At 45.2% G+C, this 24513-nt stretch overlaps 1 protein-coding gene across 1 annotated transcript in view; it reads left to right on the top strand.

Moving 5' to 3' along the window:
* MGAT5B (alpha-1,6-mannosylglycoprotein 6-beta-N-acetylglucosaminyltransferase B) overlaps window positions 1-24513 on the top strand; it is a 188155-nt gene that overhangs the window by 85386 nt on the left and 78256 nt on the right. The window contains exons 4-7 of the mRNA XM_090059720.1: window positions 15086-15198; window positions 20417-20490; window positions 22242-22412; window positions 24306-24470. Of these exons, the coding sequence (XP_089915846.1) occupies window positions 15086-15198; window positions 20417-20490; window positions 22242-22412; window positions 24306-24470 (523 nt within the window). The remainder of the gene's footprint in view (window positions 1-15085; window positions 15199-20416; window positions 20491-22241; window positions 22413-24305; window positions 24471-24513) is intronic.

Genomic DNA, 24513 nt, shown 5'->3' with positions numbered 1-24513 from the left:
ACTAGCCGATTATACCCTGGGCTATTAGGATAATAAAGCCGTTCTAATCTTGTAAGGTTCATCCACCTTACTTTTAAAGTCCATATGCAACGGCTGTGTCCCAACCTTTTTCCTGTACCATTATTACTGATGCAATACTCTCCTAACGCCACTTGGGAAAGTTCCCAACTGTGGTTCTCATCCCATTTTTGACTAGTACTTTTAACATCTGCCTTACTACTTACTAGCCATTTCGGGGCCAAAGGAAAAGCCCTCCAAGGCCACTGGCCTCCGGCCTCCTGAAGCCCCCCACAGGCCCAGCAGTTGGTAAGATTAAAAGTACCTGCAATTCTTTCCATCATATCAACATACAAATTTGTCCCTGGGGGAGCAATTTGGGAAAGCGAGGGTGTGAGCCAGCGGTTAAGGCTGCTCAATTCTGCTTCTTTCATTATGCAGATAACAACAAGGCACATTAAGATTCCCACCATATTTTCCCTTTTACTTTCTTGTCTGATTTTCTGAGCTTTGATTAAGCCGTCTCAGGCGCACTTGGAGATCACCAGTAGGTTCACAGCTCCACTTGCTGGCTTCTTGTTCCGAAGACGACTCAGCTTCCGGAGTGAGTTCGTCTTGGGAGATGTTGTCCTCTGACGCTTGTGGATGTCGTTTCACACGGGTATGGTGTATCCAACGATCATGGCCAGTAATCTTTACAGCGGTGTGGGTTGTTAGAAGTACCTGGAAAGGGCCACTCCACCTCTCAGTCAAAGGCTCCTTTTTCCACCGCTGCACCAAGACCCAGTCTCCCGGGGAGAAGTCATGTACCGGTACATCTAAAGGCAGACGCTGAAAGGAGGCTGCATACCTGTGAAGAGAAAACAAGACAGACTGCAAGGCAATAACATATGTATGAAGCTCACTATTACCTAATTCAAAAGTTACATTCTCTCGCATCCCAGGAGGTAAGACTCGAGGCGGCTTGCCAAACATAATTTCATATGGGGTCAATTTGAGGCCCCGTCGGGGAGTGTTTCGAATGCAAGTAAGAGCTAGCGGCAATGCTTGAGGCCACTTAAGGCGTGTTTCAATACAGATTTTGGTGAGCAAAGTCTTTAAAGTTCTATTCATGCGTTCCACTTGTCCTGAACTCTGTGGTCTCCATGGTGTGTGTAGTTTCCAAGTAACCTTGAGAGCTTGTGCGACTTCTTGAACCACTTTTCCCACAAAGTGTTGTCCTTGATCCGACTCGATGGACTCAGGCAGGGAATACCGGGGAATGATCTCCTGTAACAAATACTTCACTACTGTAGCTGCAGTGGCAGTCCTGGTGGGCCAAGCCTCGACCCAAGCAGAGAGCTGGTCTACCATGACAAGTAAAAACCCGTGATGTCCTGACCGTGGGAGCTCGGCAAAATCAATCTGCCATGCCTGTCCAGGGTACGCTGCCCAGGGTCTACCTCCCATTGGCACAGGGGGTTTCCTTCGAGGGTTTACTTTCTGGCATGTAATGCACTTGGTAGCAATGCGCTGAGCTTCTACATATAGCCCTGGGGCTACTGCTTGGCAGATCATTAGATCACCCATGGCCAAACCTCCCATATGGGTTCTTGCATGGAGCTGTTGCAGCACCTCCCGAAGCAATGGCCTGGGTATCATGACTTTCCCTCCTGGTACTATCCACCACCCCGGGAGTTCTTTTCTGCACAAGCTTTCTGTGCAAATTTATCTTCTTCAGGGGAATACTGTGGGACTAAATCCTGAACGTATGGCCATATGGCATGGGACATGGCCTGCTTTGATACCTCTTCCGCTTCTCCCCCAATAAATGCAGCTTCCTTTGCTGCTGCATCAGCCTTTGCATTTCCAAGCTTATGCTTTTTCTCAGCAGCCTTCCCATGGGCCCGCACATGAATGACTGCTACCTCTTTAGGCTGGTGGAGTGCCTCTAGTAGTTTGATAATCTGGGGGCCATTAGCAATCTTATTCCCAGAGGCAGTAATGAAACCCCTTTCTTTCCACAATAGTTCGTGCGCATGGACTGTAGAAAAAGCATAGCGAGAATCAGTGTATATATTAACTCGCTGGTCTGTCCCCAGCTGTAATGCTCAGGTGAGCGCAGTGAGTTCTGCGGCCTGTGCCGACCATGAGCTCGGCAATGACTCCCTCCATACTACCTTATCCAAGGTTACCACTGCACATCCTGTTCGTCTTTTTCCATCAATGACAGAGCTGGAGCCGTCCACAAAGTATTCAACATCTGGGTCTTCAATTGGGTCCTCAGCAAGATCAGGTCGCACCTGCGTGGTCTGATTCAGGACCTCAAGGCAGTCATGCGTCGGTTGCCCTGGCTCTGGCAGCAAGGTTGCAGGGTTTAAGGCTGTAGTATGTTTGAAAGTAAGTCCTGGATTAGAGAGCAAAAATATCTCATACCGTGATTGTCTGGAGGGGTTAAGAAATTTCCCTCCCTCAGTCCCTAGGATCTGGGGAACTCCATGAGGAGTGAGTATTTCCATATCCGCACCCATGACTATCTTCTGGGCTTCTTCAACAACCACTGCTGTGGCTGCCACAGCCCGAAGACAGGCTGGCCACCCGAGTGCAACTGGATCTAGAACCTTTGAATAATATCCCACGGGTCTCCAGGTCGGGCCCGATGGCTGTGTCAGCACCCCTGATGCAACCCCTCGATTCTCATGAACATACAGTCGATATGGCTTTTTACTGTTTGGGATGGCTAAGGCTGGGGGCTGGGTTAATGCTGCCTTCAGCAGATCAAAAGCATGCTGCATTTCTTTATTCCATTTCCATTTAGTGAGACTCTCCTTAGTCAGGGATTCATACAGTGGTCTAGCCTTCCCACCGTAATCTGGTATCCATAGTCGACAGAACCCAGTTAGCCCTAGGAATGCTCGCAGCTCCTTGGGTGACTTAGGTGGGGTTAGACCTTGAATCGCCTGTATGCGATCTGCACTCAGGGCTCTGACTCCTTTTGAGAGCTTATATCCCAAAAATGTGACTTCAGGCTGACATATTTGGGCTTTTTCTCTAGAGACTTTATATCCTTTTTTTTCCCAGAGTGTTTAGGAGTGACCTGGTGGCTTCCTCGCAGAGCTGCAAGTTTGGGCTTGCAACTAGCAGGTCATCCACATACTGGAGGAGAGTCACTGTGGGGTGTGATCCCTTCCATTCCCCCAAGTCCTTCTGAAGGGCAAGTCCGAAAATATGGGGGGCTGCTATAAATCCTTGTGGAAGAACTGTCCACATGAGTTGGGCTTTATGGAAAGTATCTGGATCCTCCCATTCAAAAGCAAACAATTTTTGACTCTCTCGGTGAAGAGGAATAGAGAAGAAAGCATCTTTCAAATCTAGCACTGAAAATATTTCAGCTTCCCCCGGTACTTGTGTCAAAATCGTGTGAGGGTTCGGGACTACAGGATGGTCTGAAAGGACCTTCTTATTTACTGCCCGTAAGTCTTGGACCAGTCTGTATGAGACCCCATCTGCCTTTGGCACTCCAAGAATGGGGGTGTTATAGGGTGAAGACCCTTCCACTAGCCATCCGTACCTCTTGTATTTCTCTATTAACGGCTTGAGTCCAGCTCTGGCCGCTCGGCTGAGTGGGTACTGCTTTACCCGAACGGGCCCCTCCCCATCCTTGAGTACGATCCTTACCGGGGAGACGAACTTAGCTCGCGCAGGGGTTCCATCAGCCCATACTGAGGGGTCTACTCCAGTCATGTGATCTTCTGGACTTACTGCAGGGCGTCGGTCCTCCAGGAGAGCCATCTGATAGTTCGAGCTCTGCTTGACAGGTAGCTGGACCACCATCTGATCGTCTCTGAAAAAGATCTCAGCTTGCAATTTTGTGAGTAAGTCCCGCCCAAGGAGTGCAACCGGGCAACTTGGAGAATACACAAAGGAGTGCTCGAGCAAATGGTCTCCCACCTTGGTGAGGAGTGGTTTACAAACAGGGAGTCGGGTTTGCATTCCCTCAATCCCTTCTACAAGTACATGCTGTTCACTAGTTCCTGCACAGGGGGGTTTTTCTGGAATCATTGAAAATGTAGCCCCAGTATCCACCAAGGCTTCAAAGTTTTTGCCACCAACCCTAATGGTTACCATGGGATCTTCTCGGGCTCCAACCCGAAGGGTAGTGGTCTTAGATCCCTGTCCCCTTCATTCTGAATCCTCACCCTTGTCTTCTGCCCGCATGAGGTGACCTCTCGGTTTCCCCTCTCTCTTCTCCTTCAACTTCGGGCATTCCCTCTTCCAGTGTCCTTTCTCCTTGCAATAAGCACAAACATCTGCTCCCACTCTTTCTCCCTTCCTCTTCTGTATCCCAGCCTTTCCAGGGTTCCCTCCAGTTATAGCAGCTGCTAGTGCTGCCATCTGTCGCTGAGCCTTTTTATCCTCCTTGCGCTCCTGCACTTGCTCACGATTCCCATACACCTTATATGCAATTTCCACCAGCTCTGAAATCGGTTTCCCAGCACCTCCCTCAGTTTTCTGTAACTTCTTACGGATATCAGCAGCAGATTGACCAATAAACATAAGATTTACCATGCGCTGGTTATCTGGGGCTTCTGGATCCAGATCCGAAAACCTGCGAAACGCCTCATACAGCCTCCCAAGGAAAGCTGAGGGATCCTCCTCTCTTCCCTGTCTCACCTCATACAATTTAGACAGATTGGTAATCCGAGGCACTGCCTTTCCCATTGCTTCCACTATAATTCCCAAATACCGTGCACTCAGCTCTCTGCCCTCTGCAGTATGATTGTCCCATCTCGGCTCTTCTACAGGGCAGGTATCACGCAGAGTACGACCAGCAGCACCCTCTGACTCAACTCTGGCTGCCGCAATACGCTCTGCTGTACCTAACACTAATCTCCTCTCCTCCGGGGTTAGGAGGGTCTGGAGCATCATCTGGACATCAGCCCAAGTGGGTCGATGAGTCTGCCCAATAGATCGAAACAAATCCCTCATCTTTTCAGGGTCTTCACGAAAAGAGGGGCTCTGATTCTTCCAGTTAAATAAATCTGAAGTGCTAAATGGGGTGTAGACAAAAGTTGCAGTGCCTCCTTCCCCAATAACCTCTCGCATCGGACAGTTCAACACCGGCTGTGACTCTACAGGCTTGCGCAAATAATAACCCTTATTTCCTGATTCAGATGAGGCACTTGGCTGAGGCTCACGCTCTAACTCATTAGGTATGCATTGGTACGTCGGTGGTGGTCTCTCTAAGGGAGGGGGCGGTGGTGCAGAAGGACTGGATGCCGAGGAGGCGTCTGACTCATCTTCGCTACCCGACAGGGCAACCGGAGCACGGGTCCGGTACTTAGCCAATTCAGAATCCCCCCCCTCATTAGACTCAGGAAGTACAGGCGGCCCCCCCCGAGCCTTTTTCTTAACAAGCATCACATGAGACTTTGCTAAGTAATTCTTAATCCAAGGTGGCTGATTTTGAACCACCCACAACCAACAATCAATATAAGGAAACTGATTCCAATACCCATTTTGCATAACAATTTCATGGATAGCTATCACTTCTTTTAGCACAAAGGATCCTTTCGGGGTCCAGTGGACCCCAAATGTTGGCCACTCGAGTTGACAAAACTTAGTTAAATCACCTTTTTTCATTTTTATTCCATAATCGGCCGGCTTTGCAAATTTATTAAAATGACGTAATAAGACTTTTAGAGGGGTATCAATATTGTTTTCTACACGAGAGCTACTCGTACCCATTTGCCCACAAAAATGCGCCCAAGGCACACCAAATACCAAAAAGATCTCAACAACAGATGATTTACAATGAGAGCTAAGCCTAGAATTTCTCAGCAAACTTACACATCCTTTGTTTTAGATCCGTACACCAGATTGGGCAAAGGGAATTCGTATACTCACTCAGATACCCCAGAGATCTCGATCCAAATTCCAAAGTGTGTCTGCCTCTCCAGAAACTCAGAATTTACATGGGATACTTCCTTTAACTTCCCGGATATTCGGACTTAAACCTCAAATTCCAGGGGCGAGTCCAAAGTCGGCTCGGTGCACACAACCCCTGGTACCGGAGGTGCTCCGTCACTGAATTCCGGGGTAGTCCTCGAGAAGCCCCACGTTGGACGCCAATTTTTGATGTAAAAATCGTGGTTCGTTTCTCGGGAGGAGGAAAAAAAACCTTCAGCTACAGACACACTCTATTAGCAACACAAAAGGTATATATTTGCAAATAGGGTCAGAGAGAGAGACAAAAGATCAAACACTCTGCCTCCGGGCACAATCATTAGCAGGCTTTTATCCCCTCTCTCCTGACCACGTGTGCAGAAGGAGGAACTTTTACAACTCATTTCCGGTTCATACAAACATATATGTAAACATGTCGCTTCATACGTCCCATGTGCATTATAATTAACTACTTAAGTATGCGGGGCGGATAGGCTTAATATGCATTAGGTTATCACGCGTGCGTAGAAGGGATCCAAGGTTACTCAAAGTTCAACCTGAAGGCTGAAATGGCAATTGCTCTTATCTTAGCCTAAGAATGTGGGGGTCATGAAAGAAAGTGTGATTTAGTGTAACAAAGAGATAGTAAATTTGCAGAACAAAGAGAGAGTGATACCTTAGTACAAAGGGCCTTTGGTGGTTTTCCCTTCAATTTCCAACCCCCCCCTTCCCTCTCCCATTAAGGAGACAAGGAGGGCTAGCAGCTGTGTTTTTTCTAAATCTGCTATTGATAATGCATTTTTAATAATATTTCTAACACTGGCTTCCCAGGGGATCTTGCCCATGAGTTCCCTGGGCAAGTTGAAGACTGCTTTTCTGAAGTCCAGGGTCCTTACTTTGCTACTTTCCTTCCTTCCTTTCCTGAACTCAATCATCTCTATCCATCTCTATATTCCCCATCAATTCTTCCCTGGTTGTGAGCAGCAGGTCAAGAAAACACAGGCCATGTTTGGCCTTTCCAACACTTACACCAGGAAGTTGTCCCCAGCACTCTCCAAAATGTTCCTGCTTCATGTGTTCAGTTCAGTATTTCTACTTGCCTATAAAACATGCAAGGGGCACAGCCAGCCCAAGGCTGAGTGAAGAAATAGCAAATGAATGGAAGCTATGGAGCCTCCCCCATGCAGAGGTCAGTGTACAAAATTGACGGCATACCCGTGCAGAGTCTGCTTTTATCACATGTGGGAGTCTTGTTGACTGGTCAGTCCAACCCAGTGATGGACTTGTTCCCTGTGGCTGATAGCCCTCCTCACCACTGGCTTCCCTGGCAATCCCTCAGTAAAGAAAGTCTTATAAGACTCTTTTTTGCTTTTAACCAAAGGATGATTTTCTTAAGCTTAGAGCACAGCGACTTATAAATCATTTTTTTTAAGTGAAAAATGCTATGCAAGAGCAACATTATCTTGTATTCAATTGCTATAATGCTATTATCTGCCTTGTGCTGTCAATGCACTCAGTTCTGCACAAAGCAATATCTACATAAATGTACTTTAATATATGCAATACAGATCAAAAATATGTTGCTTACATTTCAAAGATTTTAAATATGATGATGTCAGGAGTAAACAAATTACTCTGAATGATTCATGTTGGCCTTCATCCTGGAATTGAGTCCAGAACCCAGAGTCTGAATGGAACCCAACAGAGGTAAAATGACTTATGTATATAAAAATGAACTATATATATATAAAAAGAGTCTTTACTTGACTGGGACATTATGACTGGTATCACGCAGTAGAGTAAAACCCACTTTAATGAACAGAATAATACTCCAGAATCAGGATTCTACCTCTTCTATAATTTAGAGAATTGAGACCTTAGCTTATGAATTGAAACTCTTATTTGTTCATTCTGTGCACAAGTAGCTTATAATTTCCGAACTGCATTTGTTTGGAAACATTTTACTGGATGGTATTGGCAAATTCTTCCTTTTCAGAGTGATTCATTGTGGCTGTATGATATTGGAGACGGTTGAAATAGTGGGTCCACCTTTTCATAAACACGCATCCTTTTTTCTGAGAGTTGAAAGACTCACATGCACTGACAGTATTGGTCACTTGGTTAGTTTTGATTGGTTATGCGGATCACATGTTATTGATTCCTTTTCCTAACTGGTTGAACGTAATTCTTAGAAACAGATGAGTTCAAAAGTGAGTCTGCATTGAACATCATCTAATACTTGCTTAAATTGAGCTGTTTCAAGAAACATTCCTGCCATGAAACACATTTGCTGGTTATTTGTAGAGAGTGAATACAAAAGGAGCAAAAATACAGCCAGAGCAAATTCAGTTCTTTATTTGAGCAGATATTCATGGAGGAAAAAATTGAGCTGTTTACCATAACCCAGTGATATAATGGAAAAGATTACAGAAAATAGGGATTCTGAAAAATACATTTGAATCATATTTTGTCTTGTAATATTTTTATTTTGAATTGATTTGACAGAGCCTCCTATGGAGCATAAGAATAATAGTTATATTATTTGTAAAGCTCTTCTCATCTATGGTTCTTCAAGCACTTTGCAAAGCGAAGTGAGTACTATTATACTTGGGTTTTGTGATGGGAAAAACCAAGACGGAGAGGCTCAACGGGCCTGACCAAAATTAACTCTGGAGCTATTTGGCAAACTCTCTTGTTAGTGCCCGAACCACTGGGTCACTCTACTTGACTGTTCTGCTTCCTTCAGGTTCTGGTACCACGCTCACCACTGTAGTATCACAGCATCTTCCAGCAGTGCATTGAACAATGTGGCTGACATCTTTAACCTGCTGTTTACTTCTCCATTCTCTCCCTAAGGGGAGAGGTGTATCCAGTGGAAGGTCTTGTTCTGGTAGGAATGTTTTCCAAGTATGTGTTCCTGTGAGGAAGGGCAAGGTCAAAGAAATGCTCCCTGCCCTTAGAGCATGTCTTGGTGAGCTTGGTGATGACTTTAGATCTGGAGGAGTTCATTTCACCGTTTTGGGCCAGCTCTTGAGAAGGCTCTTCTTCCTGCACAGATGAGTATACCCTTATTGTAGAGCAGTCCACTATGCCTCAGGGATGAAGGTGATCACTTCAGTCTTCACCTCAGGGATTTATGTGCTACTTTTAGAGATGCTGGGTTCAGTTCATGGAGTGCATTGAAGATAAGGGCCAAGACCTTCAACTCTATTCAACTTTCTATGGTAAGTAGTGAAAACAGATGGACAGGGTTGGTGTGCTCGCCAGGGCCTGGGTTGTTGAGAAATGCTGTAGCTCCTAAATACTGCAGCTTTCATGCGTAGGTAAAGTAAGCTAAAAATGTCTGTCCTGGGCGAAAGCCTTTGGTCCTGGGATCCTACAGTGTAAGTCTACATGGCTTGTAACATGTGGACAATATATTTAATCATACTAAATAACCCTTACTGTTATTGCAATTATAATAATATTATAAAGCACCACGTATAATTAATTGAGCTATATGAGGAGGCAGTCTGGTACACAGGTTAGAGAAGAAGGCTGGGAGTCAAGATTCCTAATCTCAGCTCTTCCACTTCTAACCTAGACTCTGGGCAGGTAGCAGCCTCTGTGCTTGGTTTCCCTCTTTTTATTTTATTTTATTTTTTTTAAAGGCAAGAATAAAATCCAAATTTGAAAAGTATGATTTGAGATATCCTGGTGAATGGCACTATACAAGCGTTAAGTAGGTGATGTTCTTATTTAGAAAGCCTTGTTTTTTTTCCCATCTGTATTGTTCTCACCAAAGTCGCTGGTTTTGGCAGTTAATAGCTAAAATTTCTGGATGAGGAAATGAGTACGTGTGGGGTTTGTATTCCAAAGACAGCATGCGAATAGAAAGAGATTCATCTTTTCATAATGCCCCTTTTATAAAAGGCAATAAAGATGCAATACCTTGTAAACTGGTAAACGTGCTATAACTAAACAGCTTCTGTGAAGTCAGAGACAAAGCAGGGAGAACCAAATTAATGCGTTAAAAAAAGGAACGGAAAGCTCAGCCTAAAGCTGCATGATATGGCAAATGATCTGTCAGTGGGGAAAGATATATTTTAATAGGAGTTTTTGAAACAAGATAAATACTGTATACAGTGTATTATAACCTGAGGTGTGACCTGAATCCTAATCAACGCAAGGAAATATAAATCTAAAAATAATAAAGGTAAAATCAATATTGATGCTTAGAAGTAAAAGTACTATATTTGCAGTAGTAAATGTTTTTAAAGTCCCAGGGAAATTTCATTCCAGAAAACCTACAGTAATTTACTATAGTTTCAGCAGCCCCAGAACTATTTTATGGGATTTATATTGTCACTAAGGAAGAATTTTTTTTTAAAGGTATATGGCTGTTCCCTGTATACTGGTAAATCTGAAAACTGGTGGTTACCCCTTTATTTAGACTGGACTAGGAAATACTGACGTTTCAGCGATGATATAATAGGACATTTCTGTATAGGCAGCATCTAAGGATGTTGTTAGCTGCTTTACAAAGCGATAGTAAGATAAATGGTCTGGTTGTTATTTCCATAAAAGGCTTGGACGTATGCTCACACTGCAGTAAGTTAAGAGATGAGGACAGAGTTTTGGTCCGTGCTAACTTTCCTTCTACTTGCTTTTACCCTGAGGGAAGTGAGGAAACATAGCCCTATTTCAGTTTGTCACTTAAGCCTCACACAGGCCTTCAAAGCAGAGTTTAAGGGAAGTGTAATTGGTCTGTAGGGCTTGTGTTGATCTACTGCACAAAGATATGTTTTGGCCTTGGTCAGTAGTTCTAACTCTCCTCCTTTCTGATAATGATTAATGGACTTAAAATGTTCCTCTTGTGCTCAGTTATCATGTACCAGGGTAAACCACGCACCTCTTCGTTCCCAGCGCCTTGAGTCGTGATAAATAAAGTGGAATGTTCCACCAATCGACCGCAAAACCCTTTGCCCTCTATGAAGGCCACAGTTTAAATATTTTATTTTCTTATCCTCTGTTCAGGTTATAAATCATTTTAATGGAGGTTTCAGTAATTTATGCTTAACCTTCTTGTCATCTGCTTAATGGCTTAGATCAAAGCTGGACAAATTCAGAAACTTGGACTAAAGTGCTTTCTCTAAGGCCTTGGCAGACGTTCATTTGTAGAGCTATAGAGTTGCTTCAGTTGCCTGCAAGTCCCGGTGGCAACAGCTGTTGCTGCTTCCACAGGCCAACCAGCTCTTCGGTGACATATCAGCTGGTTGGCGGAGCAGGGCATCAGCAGCTCTGTACCAGCTCTGCTCCCTGTGGGTGTCTGGAAGTGGGGGAGAGAAGGCAGAGCACTCTGGGATGCAGGGGGTCTGAGAGAGCAGCATGAAACTGTTTGACACGTTACACGTAGTGCTACGCAAGGTGGTGCTGCGAGGAAGTTCCTGTTTGTGGCAGTTCCACCGTCTTTGTAGCACTACAAACAGCCTGGCCATATGGACACTCACTTTTTGTAACCCTAGAATGGCGACAAAAGTATAAGCACTACAAAAGTAACATGCATCCAAGGCCTAAGGAATGGTTGTTTTGGATGAACTTGTGCACAAACCAAAATGACACAATAGAAAATTGACACAAGATTTTGCTTTGTTCCTTTATTTTGAAATAACATTTTCAACAGTAGCTCTTTGCTGTAACGTGACAAAATGCCAAGGACTGTGACAGACATGTTCTCTGTCATTATTCAGCTCAAAAATCGCTCTAGGGAGCATATTTCCTTGCCTTTTTGATCCCAGCCATTTCAGTTTACATTTCATTATGAATCACCCTAGCACATTTTGCAGTGAGTCTTGCAGTACAAGCGGTGTGACATGGCTTTCTTGTTACAAGAAACAAAAGTGTTTTTTTCCTTGAGTGCGATGATCAAAGATTTCCGAACTGTTTGTTTTTATTGCAGGAACCATTGTGGGTTGCTAGAATTGGCCATGCTATTTGGTATGAATACATCCTCACTTGGTGCAGATGGTGGCTTCCAATGGGGTTGTGAGGATTTACACCAGTTGGGAATGTGTAAATGTTACTGGAGCCAGACCGCTCCTCATTTCATTTGAATGTGATGGTTGACTGGTTCTCAGGCCTGGCTGAACTGAGCTGGTCACAGGAAATGAGAGGCAGGACAAAGGTGGCCTTAAGCCATTGTGGCTGTATAATTTTCTGGTTGGTTCAGACTTCATGCTCTGTGTTAGAGCAGTCCCAGGGAGGAGGGAGAAAGTAGGGTTACTTATGGCTTCAGGAGGCCATGCTAGGACTTGAAAGGCTCTGAGACATAGAGTTACTACTTCCATGCTCCTATTCATCCTCCTTTGATCCTTTCACCTAGACTGTTGCCAAAGAAGTTCCCAGATGTCTAGATCTACCAGGTTTACATTCCCTTAGTGGTGTTAGAGCAACACAAATGGCTCTACCAGGAGATAAGTATTGGGCTAATTATTACTAAATTCAAAAGCTGGCTAAATGCTTTTTGATAACTTCTTCCATTTAATACCCTTTTGTGATGGTAATTGGACATCTGAGGTCACTGACACATGAGTCAAGAGGTGAAACGTGAGACATAAAACATGCAAACAATGTATGATGGTAGATGTACTTTTGAAGGGATGAGGAAAGAGCAAGCATGTATATGAAAACACAGACGCCCGAGGGCAAGATAAAATATCCTCAGACTCATCCACAGGTAGATGTACCCCTGCTGTGGAGCTGATAAGATGCTTTGAATAGATGAGTCATGTGTTAGCAGCTTTTAAAAAATCTTGCCTTGCCCCAAGTCATCCAATTTATGTGTCCGTAGTTATAGCTACGCAGTGGTATTTCTTTTGCTCCTTGATGGGATGAGGATACAGACTTAAGGGTGAGATTTTTCAAAAGCTCTCTATGCTGATTTACCAGCCTGAGCTGTCTTACCTCACTGGAGCTATGCTGATATGTAACAGCTGTGGAACTGGCCTGGTGCTTTTGTGTGGACAACTTCCCATGGTTATAAGAAGAGTCTCATTATTTCAGTATTCAAAACAACTGGCTGTTAAAATTGACACCCTGGATTTACACCCTTCACATGGTTGTAATGTGCTAGGGAAATGATGCCCTCTAGCTTTGTATACATGTAATTTTAAAATTCAGAATATGTGATTCACCAATGGAAATAGGAAAGTTCAATTTTGATGGTCATAAACCATCCTGGGAGGAAAAATTTGGGCTGCTTTTTGCTAGAAAATGGACTTTAAATCAACAACTGAAGCGGTGTCGGTTCATAAAAGTAAGGGGATTTTTAGCCTTGAGGACAGAGGCACTTTAAATTCTCAGCCTTCAGGTTCACTGATCTGTTCGAGAACAATCATAAAACTTTAGTGAGTAGGACTCCAAATCAGAGCATATTTTTGCACTGAGATAATTCAAGGCAGTCCTTTAGCTTTTGCTCACTAGTTATGATACTTTCTTACATTTTAATGATTTGGAGAGCTACAAAAAATCTTATGACCCCAGACACTGAAGGAGGGAAAATTGTTTGCCATGATACTCAGGCTCATTGAGATGTTGTTGTCTGCAGTTGGAATGGAGAGGGAAATAGTTGAAAGGAAAAGATTGCCTGTGTTAAAAGTGTCTCAAGAGCAGCACTTCAGAGGCTCAGATTTCATCACCTTTCCCTAGGCTGAGGCAGATTTGGATTCACATTAACACCTTTTTACATTGATAAAGACTGCATAGGTTCTTTGATGAAAAGGAGAATAAAACCCATTGATTTTAGTGGTATGATTTACAGGGTGTGGTATTGGTTGCTTAGCCCCGTTCAGCAAACCCCTTGACTGCATAGTTTAGACCCATTTCAGTCAATGAGAATGAAATATGGGCTTAAAAACGGAGGATGTGCATTCATGCTTTGCTGAATGGGGTTATCAAAAGGTGGAGATGTCACAGTCTGATCCAGAAGGTACAGGACATGGGGTTTCTTTTTGGATGGGACCCTATTTCCCTGGACCCATCCAACCCTGGCTCTTCATCAGCTGCGTGACAGGCGGGTGTTTGGTGGGACTTGCTGCTGTTCCCCAGTTAAGGCTCTGCACAAGACTAACTTGTGGAGTCTTTTTATTTTCCCTCTGCTCATCTATATGTTGATGGCAACTGCTCCTTCATTTCATGGCAAATGCCACTGCCTGAATAGTAATCAGAACCTCTTCTCTGCATAGATGGCTAGGTCATTACATTTGGGGGTCAGCTATTATTTATTTGCAGATTAAATGTCCTCTGGCTACACTAAACTTGAGAGCACAAATGTAATGTCCTTGCTCTTTAATTACATGCACGCTCCCATGAGAATACCTTACAACTGCATGTTAGAGGCAATGCCATCTTCATTCTCAGCATAGCAGGTCATCAACAGAAGAAGGATGAATTTGGTGGTAGTGGGAAGTTTTAGTGGTACTTACCAACTATTTTGGGGGGTTCACAAAGCTGGTGAACCCAAGCAGTGTACATGTTTGACAAGGTTGTCATTTCTTCTCTCTCCTTTTACCTCTGTCACAATTCTCACACACTTTCTCTGCTCCTCCATTTTTTTCACCTTTTCTTCCTCATGATTTTCCTTTCTTCTTTCTATTTGTATCAAATAGCTTGACCAGTTTTAGCAACCCACAAGTGTTCCTTCAGTAGAAACAAATGTAATTCAGAAACCTTTGTTCACTAAGCAGATTGCAAGCCTGGTAATTTTAGGAAGGCATTTTCAAATGCAACGTTTGAAAAGATTTGAAATAAGGGAAACTAGATCTCCTGAACACGCACTTATATATATATTTCTCTCTCTCTCTTGTACAAACAAACATGAATGCATGCACATGCACACACACAGAGGAAATGATGATGGCCAAATCCTTCAGTCTTTACTCATTGAAAGCTCCCATTCCCACAAATGCCAATGAAACTTTTGATGGAGTGAGTACTGGAGAACTTGGTCCATCACTGTGTCCTGGAGCATTGCTAGAACTGCTGCTACTGGCTCCCCTTGGTATTGTAGTTCACAGTCTGGGAGGATAGTTATTTTGGGCAGGAAGCCCTTCTTACTCTTTCTAACAAGCTTGGATGCCTTACAGGAAGGAATAATGTTTTCAGGGTTTATTTATTTACTTTTCAGGTTCCAGCCAGCAGTGGGTTTGATGGAGAGGATCCAAGCTATTGCTCAGAATGTCTCTGACATTGCAATAAAAGTAGACCAGATTCTGCGCAACAGCCTCATGAATGGAAAAGGTAAGGGCGCCTTGCGGTTCCTGACCCTCCATCTGCCCCACAGACTGGATATACCCACACCCAGAGCAACATGTTAGTGCCGCACAAATTTATTAAGGGAAAATAGTTCCATATCCAACCACAAAAGGTTTGGATGAGGACACAGGAATTTGGATGCTGTACTTGTTACCCAGATTGTTCATGTCTTCAAAATTAGACTGGACATCTGAGAATGGGCTGCCTGGCAAGATTCATAGCACTTCCTGCATTTGACTCTGTGTGAATTTATTGCACACACAAGGTGGAGAACTAGCATGTCTGGGAGCCCTGTCCCCAGAGTAGGTACAGCACAAGCAAGAACCCTGCTTGAATACATTTACCGCTTCATCAATGAGTTTCCGAATTCACCCGGCAAGCCCATGTTAATGCCTAGAAGGGCAGTTCATTCTGCACAGCTGAGTCCAGGAAAGGTCTCTGGTTGTCAGGAGTCAGCAATGACTTTGGATATCTCGTTTTTGAGTGCCCAACTGGAGACAGTGTAACAGGGCTTGATTTTCAGAAGGCAGGTGCTTTAAGGTGGACAGGAACACGCTTTTGAAAATCTTGGCCTTATGTTCCTTGCTGGAAATAGTGATGCAGAGCAGTACATAGTGTCATGGATATATAGCCACTGGGAACTGAGCTGAAACTCCTAAAACTTTTCTCATTTTCAGAACAACTCCTAGATCAACCCTATGTTAGGTATTTCTAAGATGCCCATCAATCGCGCCGTTAATCCTGGCCTAAAAGGGGAGGCAGGCAGTCCCCTAAGCCGTATTCTGATGGGCCCATGGAGGATATTCTGGTATTGTTTTGGCTTTGGTCCTACCCAGAGGGGGAAAAAGACCTCATATCTCCAAAGGTATCCAGTTTGGATCAGTGCATGTTTTGGACCACCTGCACAGTGAAGGATTATAGGGTACAATTTTCAAATGAGTCCAAGACCCTTTGAATGTTAATGAGTTAATGCTAGTAAAGCACCCTGACCACCTAATCAAATGAGCCTGTAGTGCAGGTCCCTCTCCATGCCTATTCATAGGGGATAGCGGTTTGTTACAGCCCCACCTATACAGCATCAATACAAGCTGTTGCAACTCATGCCTTTTGGGTCAGAAGATCCCCCATTCAACCTCTTGTGTGTCAGCCAAGATGGTAGCCATCATACCAATGTTCAGAATTGCAAAGCTGTTCCCTTAGTAAGCCATTACTTGCAGGACAGACGTTTATAGTCTAGTATACACACTCCCGTGGTATGATGAGGCACACCACAGCACACTCCTAGTGTGTATAAATCAGCTGTTAGATGCACACCCTGGAGAATGCTATTGTGCTTCTAAAATAATTTAAAACATGTATTTTAATCATGCAGCTGTAATACATTCATTTAATATTAATCCATCTAATATTAATCCACCACCACAGCCTTGGCCTCTCAATCATCTCTTATGAACAAGAACAAAAACAGTTAGGGCTTAAGGTGAGCAGAGAGGAGAGAGAGGACAAGCCAAGAATGTCCTAGAGCAGGCTTCTGGTCCACCTGGGTTTTGCAGTGACCTTTTAGCCACAGGTATAGATATAAAAAGTATGATTATCCTATGCAGCCTTTTGGTTGGGGGTCACTGAATGACCAAAGACTTCATCTCAGGGTGCTCCCACTCTTAAGTAACACCCCCCCTTCCCCACATTGGGTTCCAAAACATGAGTGGGCCCCTCAAATTTTTCCTAATGATGGGACAAAATCTGATCTAGAGCACTACTCTTAGCAAAGCACCCAAGGAATCAGCATATGAGCCTGCTGCCCTCTTTGTCTCCCTTCAGAGCTGGAGCCGTTACCTTACTGAATCAAATCAGATGCCTAGAAACGGCAAACACATTTGATTAAAAACCCAAGATTAATGCAGCGGTCATGAGAGCGTTTCATGAATGGCTTGCTCTGGCTGTCCCTGGAGTATGAAATATTTATCATCCTGCTAATTTTTCTTCCTCTGGCCAGGGAAGCTGCCGGTTCCAAGCAGCCTCAGCTGTCTTCCCGTCCATGCTAGGATGGGTGTAGGGAAGGCAATAAAATATTGTATTGTACAATAATCCTATTGTAATATCAATATTTAATGCCCATCTATATTATGGAACCGTGACTTCTAATGAACACAAGCAGCAAAGATCTTATTAACAGCAAAAATAATTGCACAGTTGTTGGTAACATGGTAAAGCATAGAACACTTGAAAAATACCTGATCTCCCCTGCCACTGTCATGTTTCCTACTCTTTGCTCTTTGGCTTATGAATGATGGATGGCAGACCGAATGTGGGCCAGGTCACTAGTGACTGAATGTTGTTAACAGCTAACAGGTGCTAAGCAAGAGCTCAGCTGGCTGTTTCTAAATCAGCTCCCAGTCAGTAGGTGCTCCCATCATTAAAATGAACTCGCAAAGGGTGAGGTGGACCTTTCCAAAGGGGCCTGTGTCCCCATTTGCCCTGCTCCTAGTTTAGGGCTTGGTTGAAGGAGTTCTGGGAGTTGTAGATCCCAGGGCTTGTGCAATCAGTAGGCTTCCCAGCAAGGAATACTGGGAAAGGAGACTGTACAGGAGGCCATGCTCCCTGACTGCTGGGAGCATTAGCACTGTAGGAAACAATGTAGTCTTCCCAAGAAAGGGAGACTTGAGAGCAATGCAGGTGGAATGTCAGATAAGCAAGACCTGTGCAGTGAAACTCAGTGCTGCAATGGGTAGGAATGACAACAGATCTAATTGCATTCAGAATTAAATACAAAAGTCAGAGCATGTACATTTCCCATAGTTGCCCTCCCCCCCACCCCATACACACAGTTTATTAGTGGAAGAGAAAGAGAGCTTATTCTTGCCTTTCTGGTACTTGGGAAATAGTTTCATAGTTGGTAGGGTTGGAAGGGACCTGAGCAGATCAAGTCCAACTCCCTATCATGGACAGAAAAGAGTACTGGGGCCAAATGACCCCAGTGAGGTGTCTGTCTAGCCTCCTTTTGAAGACCCCCCGGGTAGGAGTGAGCACCGCTTCTCTTGGAAGTTGGTTCCAGATCCTAGCTACCCTGACAGTGAAGTACTGCCTCCTGATATCCAGCCTGAATCCACTCTCAGTCAACTTATGGCCATTATTTCTTGTTACTCCCAGTAGTGCTTGGGGGAACAGGGACTCTTCCATTGCCTGCTGGTCCCCCTTGGCCAGTTTATAGACGGCCACCAGTTCCCCTTTCAACCCTGTCTTGCGGAGGCTGAACAGGTTCAGGTCCTGTAGCCTCCTCTCACAGGGCCTGCCTCGCTGCCTCCTGACCATGCGAGTGGCCTCCTCTGGACCCTCTTGATGCTGTCCACATCCCTCCTGAAGTGTGGCGCCCAGAACTGGATGCAGTACTCCAGCTGCGGCCTGACCAGTGTTGCATAAAGGGGGAGGATCACCTCCTTGGACCTGCTCATGATGTATCTGTGGATGCATGACAAGGTGCGGCTAGCCTTCCTGACTGCATCCTCACATTGGTGGCCCATGTTCATCTTGGAATCAATAATGACTCCAAGATCCCTCCCATAAATACCCATATACTGCAATGAGGAGTGCCAGTAGGAAAACCTAGATACATTGTGTCTACTGCTTCCAGCATATCTTAAGAACAGCTTGCCTCCCAAGATCTCCCATAAGTCAGGAGCTCGGAAATATCCCAAGAGCAGCAGAAGTTGCAACAGTAACTGGGTCTCAGATTTTTCAACAACAGCTTGGTGGTAGGCCTGTGCAAAATGGCACCGCTCTGTTCCGACTTCAGTTTCGAGGTCTGGACAGAACAGTGTTTTGTATCGAATTTCATTTTGAGTCAAAATGGCCAGGCTGTTTTGACGCTGTTTCGATGTTTCACATGACCATTGGGCTGGGGAAAGGAACTCAGCCCAGCTGGGCTGAGTTACCATCCCCACGATCGGTTGGGGAAACTCAGCCCAGCTCGGCTGCCTCCTCGTCTCCCCGCACTAGATCATGCCGGGGATTGGAAGTCAGCCTAGCTGGACTGACTTCCCATCCCCAGCAGTATGGTCAAAACTTTTCGACTAGCCTCATTTTGTTTTGAGGTTATTTCAACGCCCTTTGTTTTGCTTTGTTTTTGCTGTTTTGACCTTGAAATGAGTCGAAACAGTGTTGAAATGAAATGGCAAGCGAAATTTTGCGCAGCCCTATTTGGCAGATGTTGACAGCACAGAATACAAACCCAGGCTGACTTTGTCCCTTCTCCAACTGTGAACCCCAACCCTGAACCCAGTGCTTGAACTAAACATGTACATTGCTTCTTTGGCTCTATCCACTTGTTAAAACGTACTTGGGGCTAAAAACAGCTTTAGTGAGTTATGTGGCCTCTCCCTAGGGGTGTTGCTGGAGTCTCTAACTGAGGAGAAAAGGATCTCTGCCAAGTCTGCACTGCGTGTCAGTGCCTGTTTCAGTATTCTGACTCTGTGTGTGCGCGTGTGTGTATGTGAGAAGGAGAGACAGAGAGTGTGAATTTCTCTGATGGCACAGGTTGTACCTGAGCATGTTGGCAGCAGTAGCCCCAGGGGCCAGCTCTGCACTTGACAGCTCAGTGGGACAATTTTTATTGTAGCTTTACAGTATGTGCCTGCAAGGCTGTCAGGTACTTCCTTGGATACAAAAGTCTGTTTACAGATTATTAAAAGGCAGTACAGGGCGTGATCACAGGCAGGAGCTGGAACCTGAGTTCTGCCCTAGACAATGGCCAGTAATTTGGGGTGAAATACAAGTTGTAACTAGCATCATGCCCAATAGAAATGTGATCTGATGAAAGGACAAGGAGGTCCAGCAGACAAAGAAAGTGATTTAGGACCCTTGCTTTTGCCTACACTTCCTGTGGGACCCTGAGCAAGGCTCTGTACCACAGTTTTCCTGTCTGTAGAATGGGTGCCAAATCCTCCCCAATTCCATGGCTTTCCCTGGGGCTCACTCAAGCTGGCAAGGTGAGCTCAGAAATATCCCAAGAGCAGCAAAGGAGATGAAGGCTTGTTTTTTTGTCTCACACATCAGTACTGGCTACTGAATGGCAACAGGTGGAGAGCTCTCTAGGTAGTGACAACTGAGTACCTCTGGTCAGCACCCTTCACCCCAAGTCTTGGAGTTTTCCACTGTTTGAATGAAGTGACCCACTTCTCCCCATGCCTGACTTCTCTTTCTGCAGTGGTTGAAGGTAGGCGAGACCAGTGCGAGGCACCCAGAGACCCCAAGTACCCCGACTGCTCTGGAAAAGTGGAGGTGAGTTGTCTCCAAGTGGTTTTTAACCTAACCCAAATTCAACATGCTTTCCTCTGGGGTGATGTCAAGGTGCACAAGCTGATTGTTACAGATTTGCTATTTCCGTACCATTCTTCTCTAGGAAAAAGAGTTGGGGATGAAAATGGAAATAACTGTCAGTGGCATGGAATAATTGCCATCTGGGCACAGGAATTTAATGTAAAACTAAAAAAGCAGCGGTCCATGGAGCGGAGGGTGCAGAACTGTCTGCTGTTCCCTTCAAAGCCAAATGGACTTCTGTCTCCCTCCGCCTGGGTACATTTGTATCTGGCTCGATTACTTTTCAAACAAGAGAGACTGCAGTGCTCCAATTCACAGGGTGCCAGAGGATCAGGAGACAGAAAAGGCCATGTTATTGCTGCAAAAGAAGAACACAAATCAAAACAGCCCATTGATACTGGAGCAGAAGAGACGCATTTAGTTTTTTTGCCATGAGCCTTTATCGTAAGGACCTAATTGGGTGTCTGTGATTTATCTGGCCATGCATTTATGTTTGGTTTAAGTATTTGAGTATGAACAATGCAAGGATTCTTTTTAAATATATGGAGTATTGTCTAGTTTCTGGGGAATAATCTAAACATTGCAAATGAGAAAGTATTGCATTAAGATAACATGACACTGGTCTCCAATAGTGCATCCTATGTAATACAGTTTGCTCTCTGTACCTGGGAATAGGCTTGGCATTTATCCTGGGTCATGATCGCAGTAGTTTGAGATGAACCAATTAAAAGTTCCACCTGCCAGCCACCCACTTTGCTTTAAGTTATGTATTATTTAGTTTATGGGCAAAAATATTAAAGAGCATATTAATAAGACACTACGGCTCTGCTTTCACATTCTCCCAGCACTAACCATCATTTCCTTCCATCTTCTTCCAGGGCTTGGTTAACTTTTGAGTGTAATTTAATTGTCGAATGCAGTAATTCGATCTGCTGTCTGGATGATTGGTGTGTTTTACATATTGGGCGCATAGACACGTCTCCTGAGTAGATTCGTTTTTGTAGTTAAATTAGAAAGAGGCTGGCACAAGCAATTTCAGAGGATGATAGATCTGTACTGGGCCTTGTGGTTATTCTCCTGAATGCAAAATCACCCTTGGGGAACTCCAGTACATCTCTGTCTCTTTGGTTCTCAGTACCCGCTTCTCCTTAGGTTATGAAATCAGGAGTTGTGTTTCCAGAGCAGCAAGGCTAACAAGTTCTCACCGCAGTGTTTTATTCTGAATTTCCCCACCCTTTACCTGGACTTCAGTGGTTCTGCCCCTGAAGAGCCCATGCATTCCTGCCGAGCTGAATCAGATGCAAAGTCAAGGAGGAACCTTCAGTGCAATTTCTCTGTGTTTGGTATTAATCCTACCAAAGTCATGACTGAGGGTGTCCAAATGCTTTGTAAAGCCATGGACCAGCTCTATTCAGCTGGTGTAAATCAGCATAGTTTCAATGCTATTAAGACTGTGGCACTGTCAGTGCACCTATGCTGATTTCCAGCAGCTAAGCACGTGCCCATTGCTATCCTCTCCCAGTGCTTCAAGTTTCCCCACAGAAAGGTTCCCAGGGTCCCTGCCTGTAACCAGGCTTACAGTGGTTGCCTACTGGTGTCTTAGTGGGAGCAGAGGACCCTGAAACATCTGTCTGGCATGCCAAAGGCCCAGTTCCCCAGCTTGGAGATTGACAGAGGTCATCCCTTTGAATTGTGTCTTCTCCTGCTTTCAGTGGATGAGGGCCAGGTGGACTTCTGACCCCTGCTATGCATTTTTTGGTGTGGATGGCACAGAATGCTCCTTCCTCATCTACCTCAGCGAAGTTGAGTGGTTTTGTCCTCCGCTGCCATGGAGAAATCAGACGGCAGCCATGCCTTCACCCAAGCCACTGCCCAAGGCACAGGTAAGGTCAGTGCAGGCATGTGAATCAGGCCAGCACCATCTTTTAGGAGTATTTCTCTGAGGGCTGCTGGATTCAGAGTCTCTACATAGTAGAGTGAGAAAGGCAAGGAGATGCCAACGGTGCCAGAAGAAAACCTATATGAGGGAGACCATTGAAGCAGAGGGCCTTGTATTATGGATGCCTATGTGTTCATATCAGACTGGAGGCATTATTAAACCCACAAGCACAACCTTCTGCTGTAACACTTGGCATTCATTATAATGGGCTGTAGCACTGCTGTAGCAAAGGCTGAACTCAGTGCCTTAGTTTAGTTCTCTTACCCTAAACCAGGGGTGCTCAACCTCTAGCTGATAGCACCATGTCATCTGACCTGTGGAGCTCCCCCTGGGTCTGTAAATTTGGTGGCAGGAGAGCAGAAGATGGTGGTGCCAGACCCAATCGTACAGCAAAGGGGGGCAGAAGGGGGTGGTGCTGGCCCCATGGAACTCAGTCCTGGCATGAGGAGGTAGCACTTGAGACCCAGTCCCAGTGCATGGGAGTTGAGAGGGGGTGGTGCCAGGCCCCAGGGACCAGTCTGGCCTGCAGACAGTCCAGTCCAGCCCATAGATGGGCTCTGGGACACTCATTTGGGGCAAAAGGCTGAGCACCACTGCCCTAACCCATTTGTCTGCTGAGATCATTCAATTGATGGACCTGTGACTACCTGCTTTCTGTGCAATAGTGGGTTACTGGACAGAAACGACCACATATCCACACATGGATTTGGTGTTTTCAGAGACTGCAGTGCCAGTGATAGATTCCTCGTGTCTGGTGGGGAGCCAACCAATTAGTTACAAGAAGGCAAAATACACTTGGAGAGCTGGTGGACACAAGCTACACATCAACCTGAAGGTGTGATAGTGGCATGGGTAGGCCTGCCCATGCTGGCTTTAATCTCTCCAGCCTGGGTACCACAGGCAGTGGACCACCAGTAGCATGTACTTCAAGATGTCTGGGGACTGTGGGTCTATGCTGTGGCTGCTGCTCTGTGCTGAAGTCCAAACTACCATGTCTTCATTGCATTTTTACTTATGCTGCCTAAACTAAAGCCAGCGCAGGCAGGCCTACCTCTCCTGCAGTCACACCTTCTTTGTCCTGTGTTGGTCGAGCCTCTAGCTTTGATCAAATATGCGTGAGAGATATAGGGTAGGAGATTAAGTCTTTTGCCTGACATCTCTTTCACTTAATGCCAGCACTTTTGGCTATTCCTCAGTTCTGACTGGAATCACAGGAGCAGGGTGTCCCTGTGCTTCTGAGTGGACATTTTGGAAGCATAAGGACCAACTAGCAGAAGTGCCTCTTACCATAGTCTGGGCTGCTAAGGCTCTTGCCTGCAGCAAGACTGACCTCAGGTGGAGACTCCTCACTTGCTGTCCCCCATTCTCTAGTTAACTTTTTTCAGTGCCCTAGATGCATTCAATTCATTGCACCCAGCTCTGAAAGTCTGTTCCTCTTGCTAGGTCACTGTGGATATGGCAAGAGTAGAGAGCTGATGTTAATAAGAGAAAAGTTCCTTCTGTGTAATGCATCAACCCTGTCCCTGACTGCTGCTCACCTTGCCCATGTGTTTCAGAGAGACTGGGAATTGGACTTAATGAGGGACTTCTGCATTAGTCAAGCTCTTCCTCCATCCTCCTGCTAGAACTTGGCACCTCTGAAAATATCGCCTTACCCAAGACCTGAGTCTTCCCCACAGATGACTCCTCCTCAGTGACATATCCAGAGCTCAGAGAGACTAAGCTTCCATAGTCCTGTCTGGCAGTAGTTGTGCCCCAAGAGTTCCTCTCCTAGTTGCTTTCCCTGAGATCCAGCAGGCCCTACACTAAAAAAAAGCAGAGTCTGTATCTTTCCTAGGCAGCTTTTCGGAGCGACCTCTCTTACCTCCTTGAGCTGATTGGGAGCGGTAAGGAATCACTGATCTTCATGAAGAAGAGGATCCGGCACTTGGCCATGCAGTGGATTCTGGCAACCCGACGCCTGGAGCAGAAACTGAAGGGCAGACGGAGGGATCAAAAGCAGGTACCGGATGAACTGTTTGTGGGAGCCCTTTGTCCTGGGTTGT

Source organism: Crocodylus siamensis, chromosome 8 (genome assembly GCF_052110815.1).
Source record: "Crocodylus siamensis isolate JL-2025a chromosome 8, ASM5211081v1, whole genome shotgun sequence".
Taxonomy (NCBI): Eukaryota; Metazoa; Chordata; order Crocodylia; family Crocodylidae; genus Crocodylus; species Crocodylus siamensis.
The sequence above is the reverse complement of the archived record's forward strand: the minus strand, read 5'-3'. Positions and strand labels throughout refer to the sequence as shown.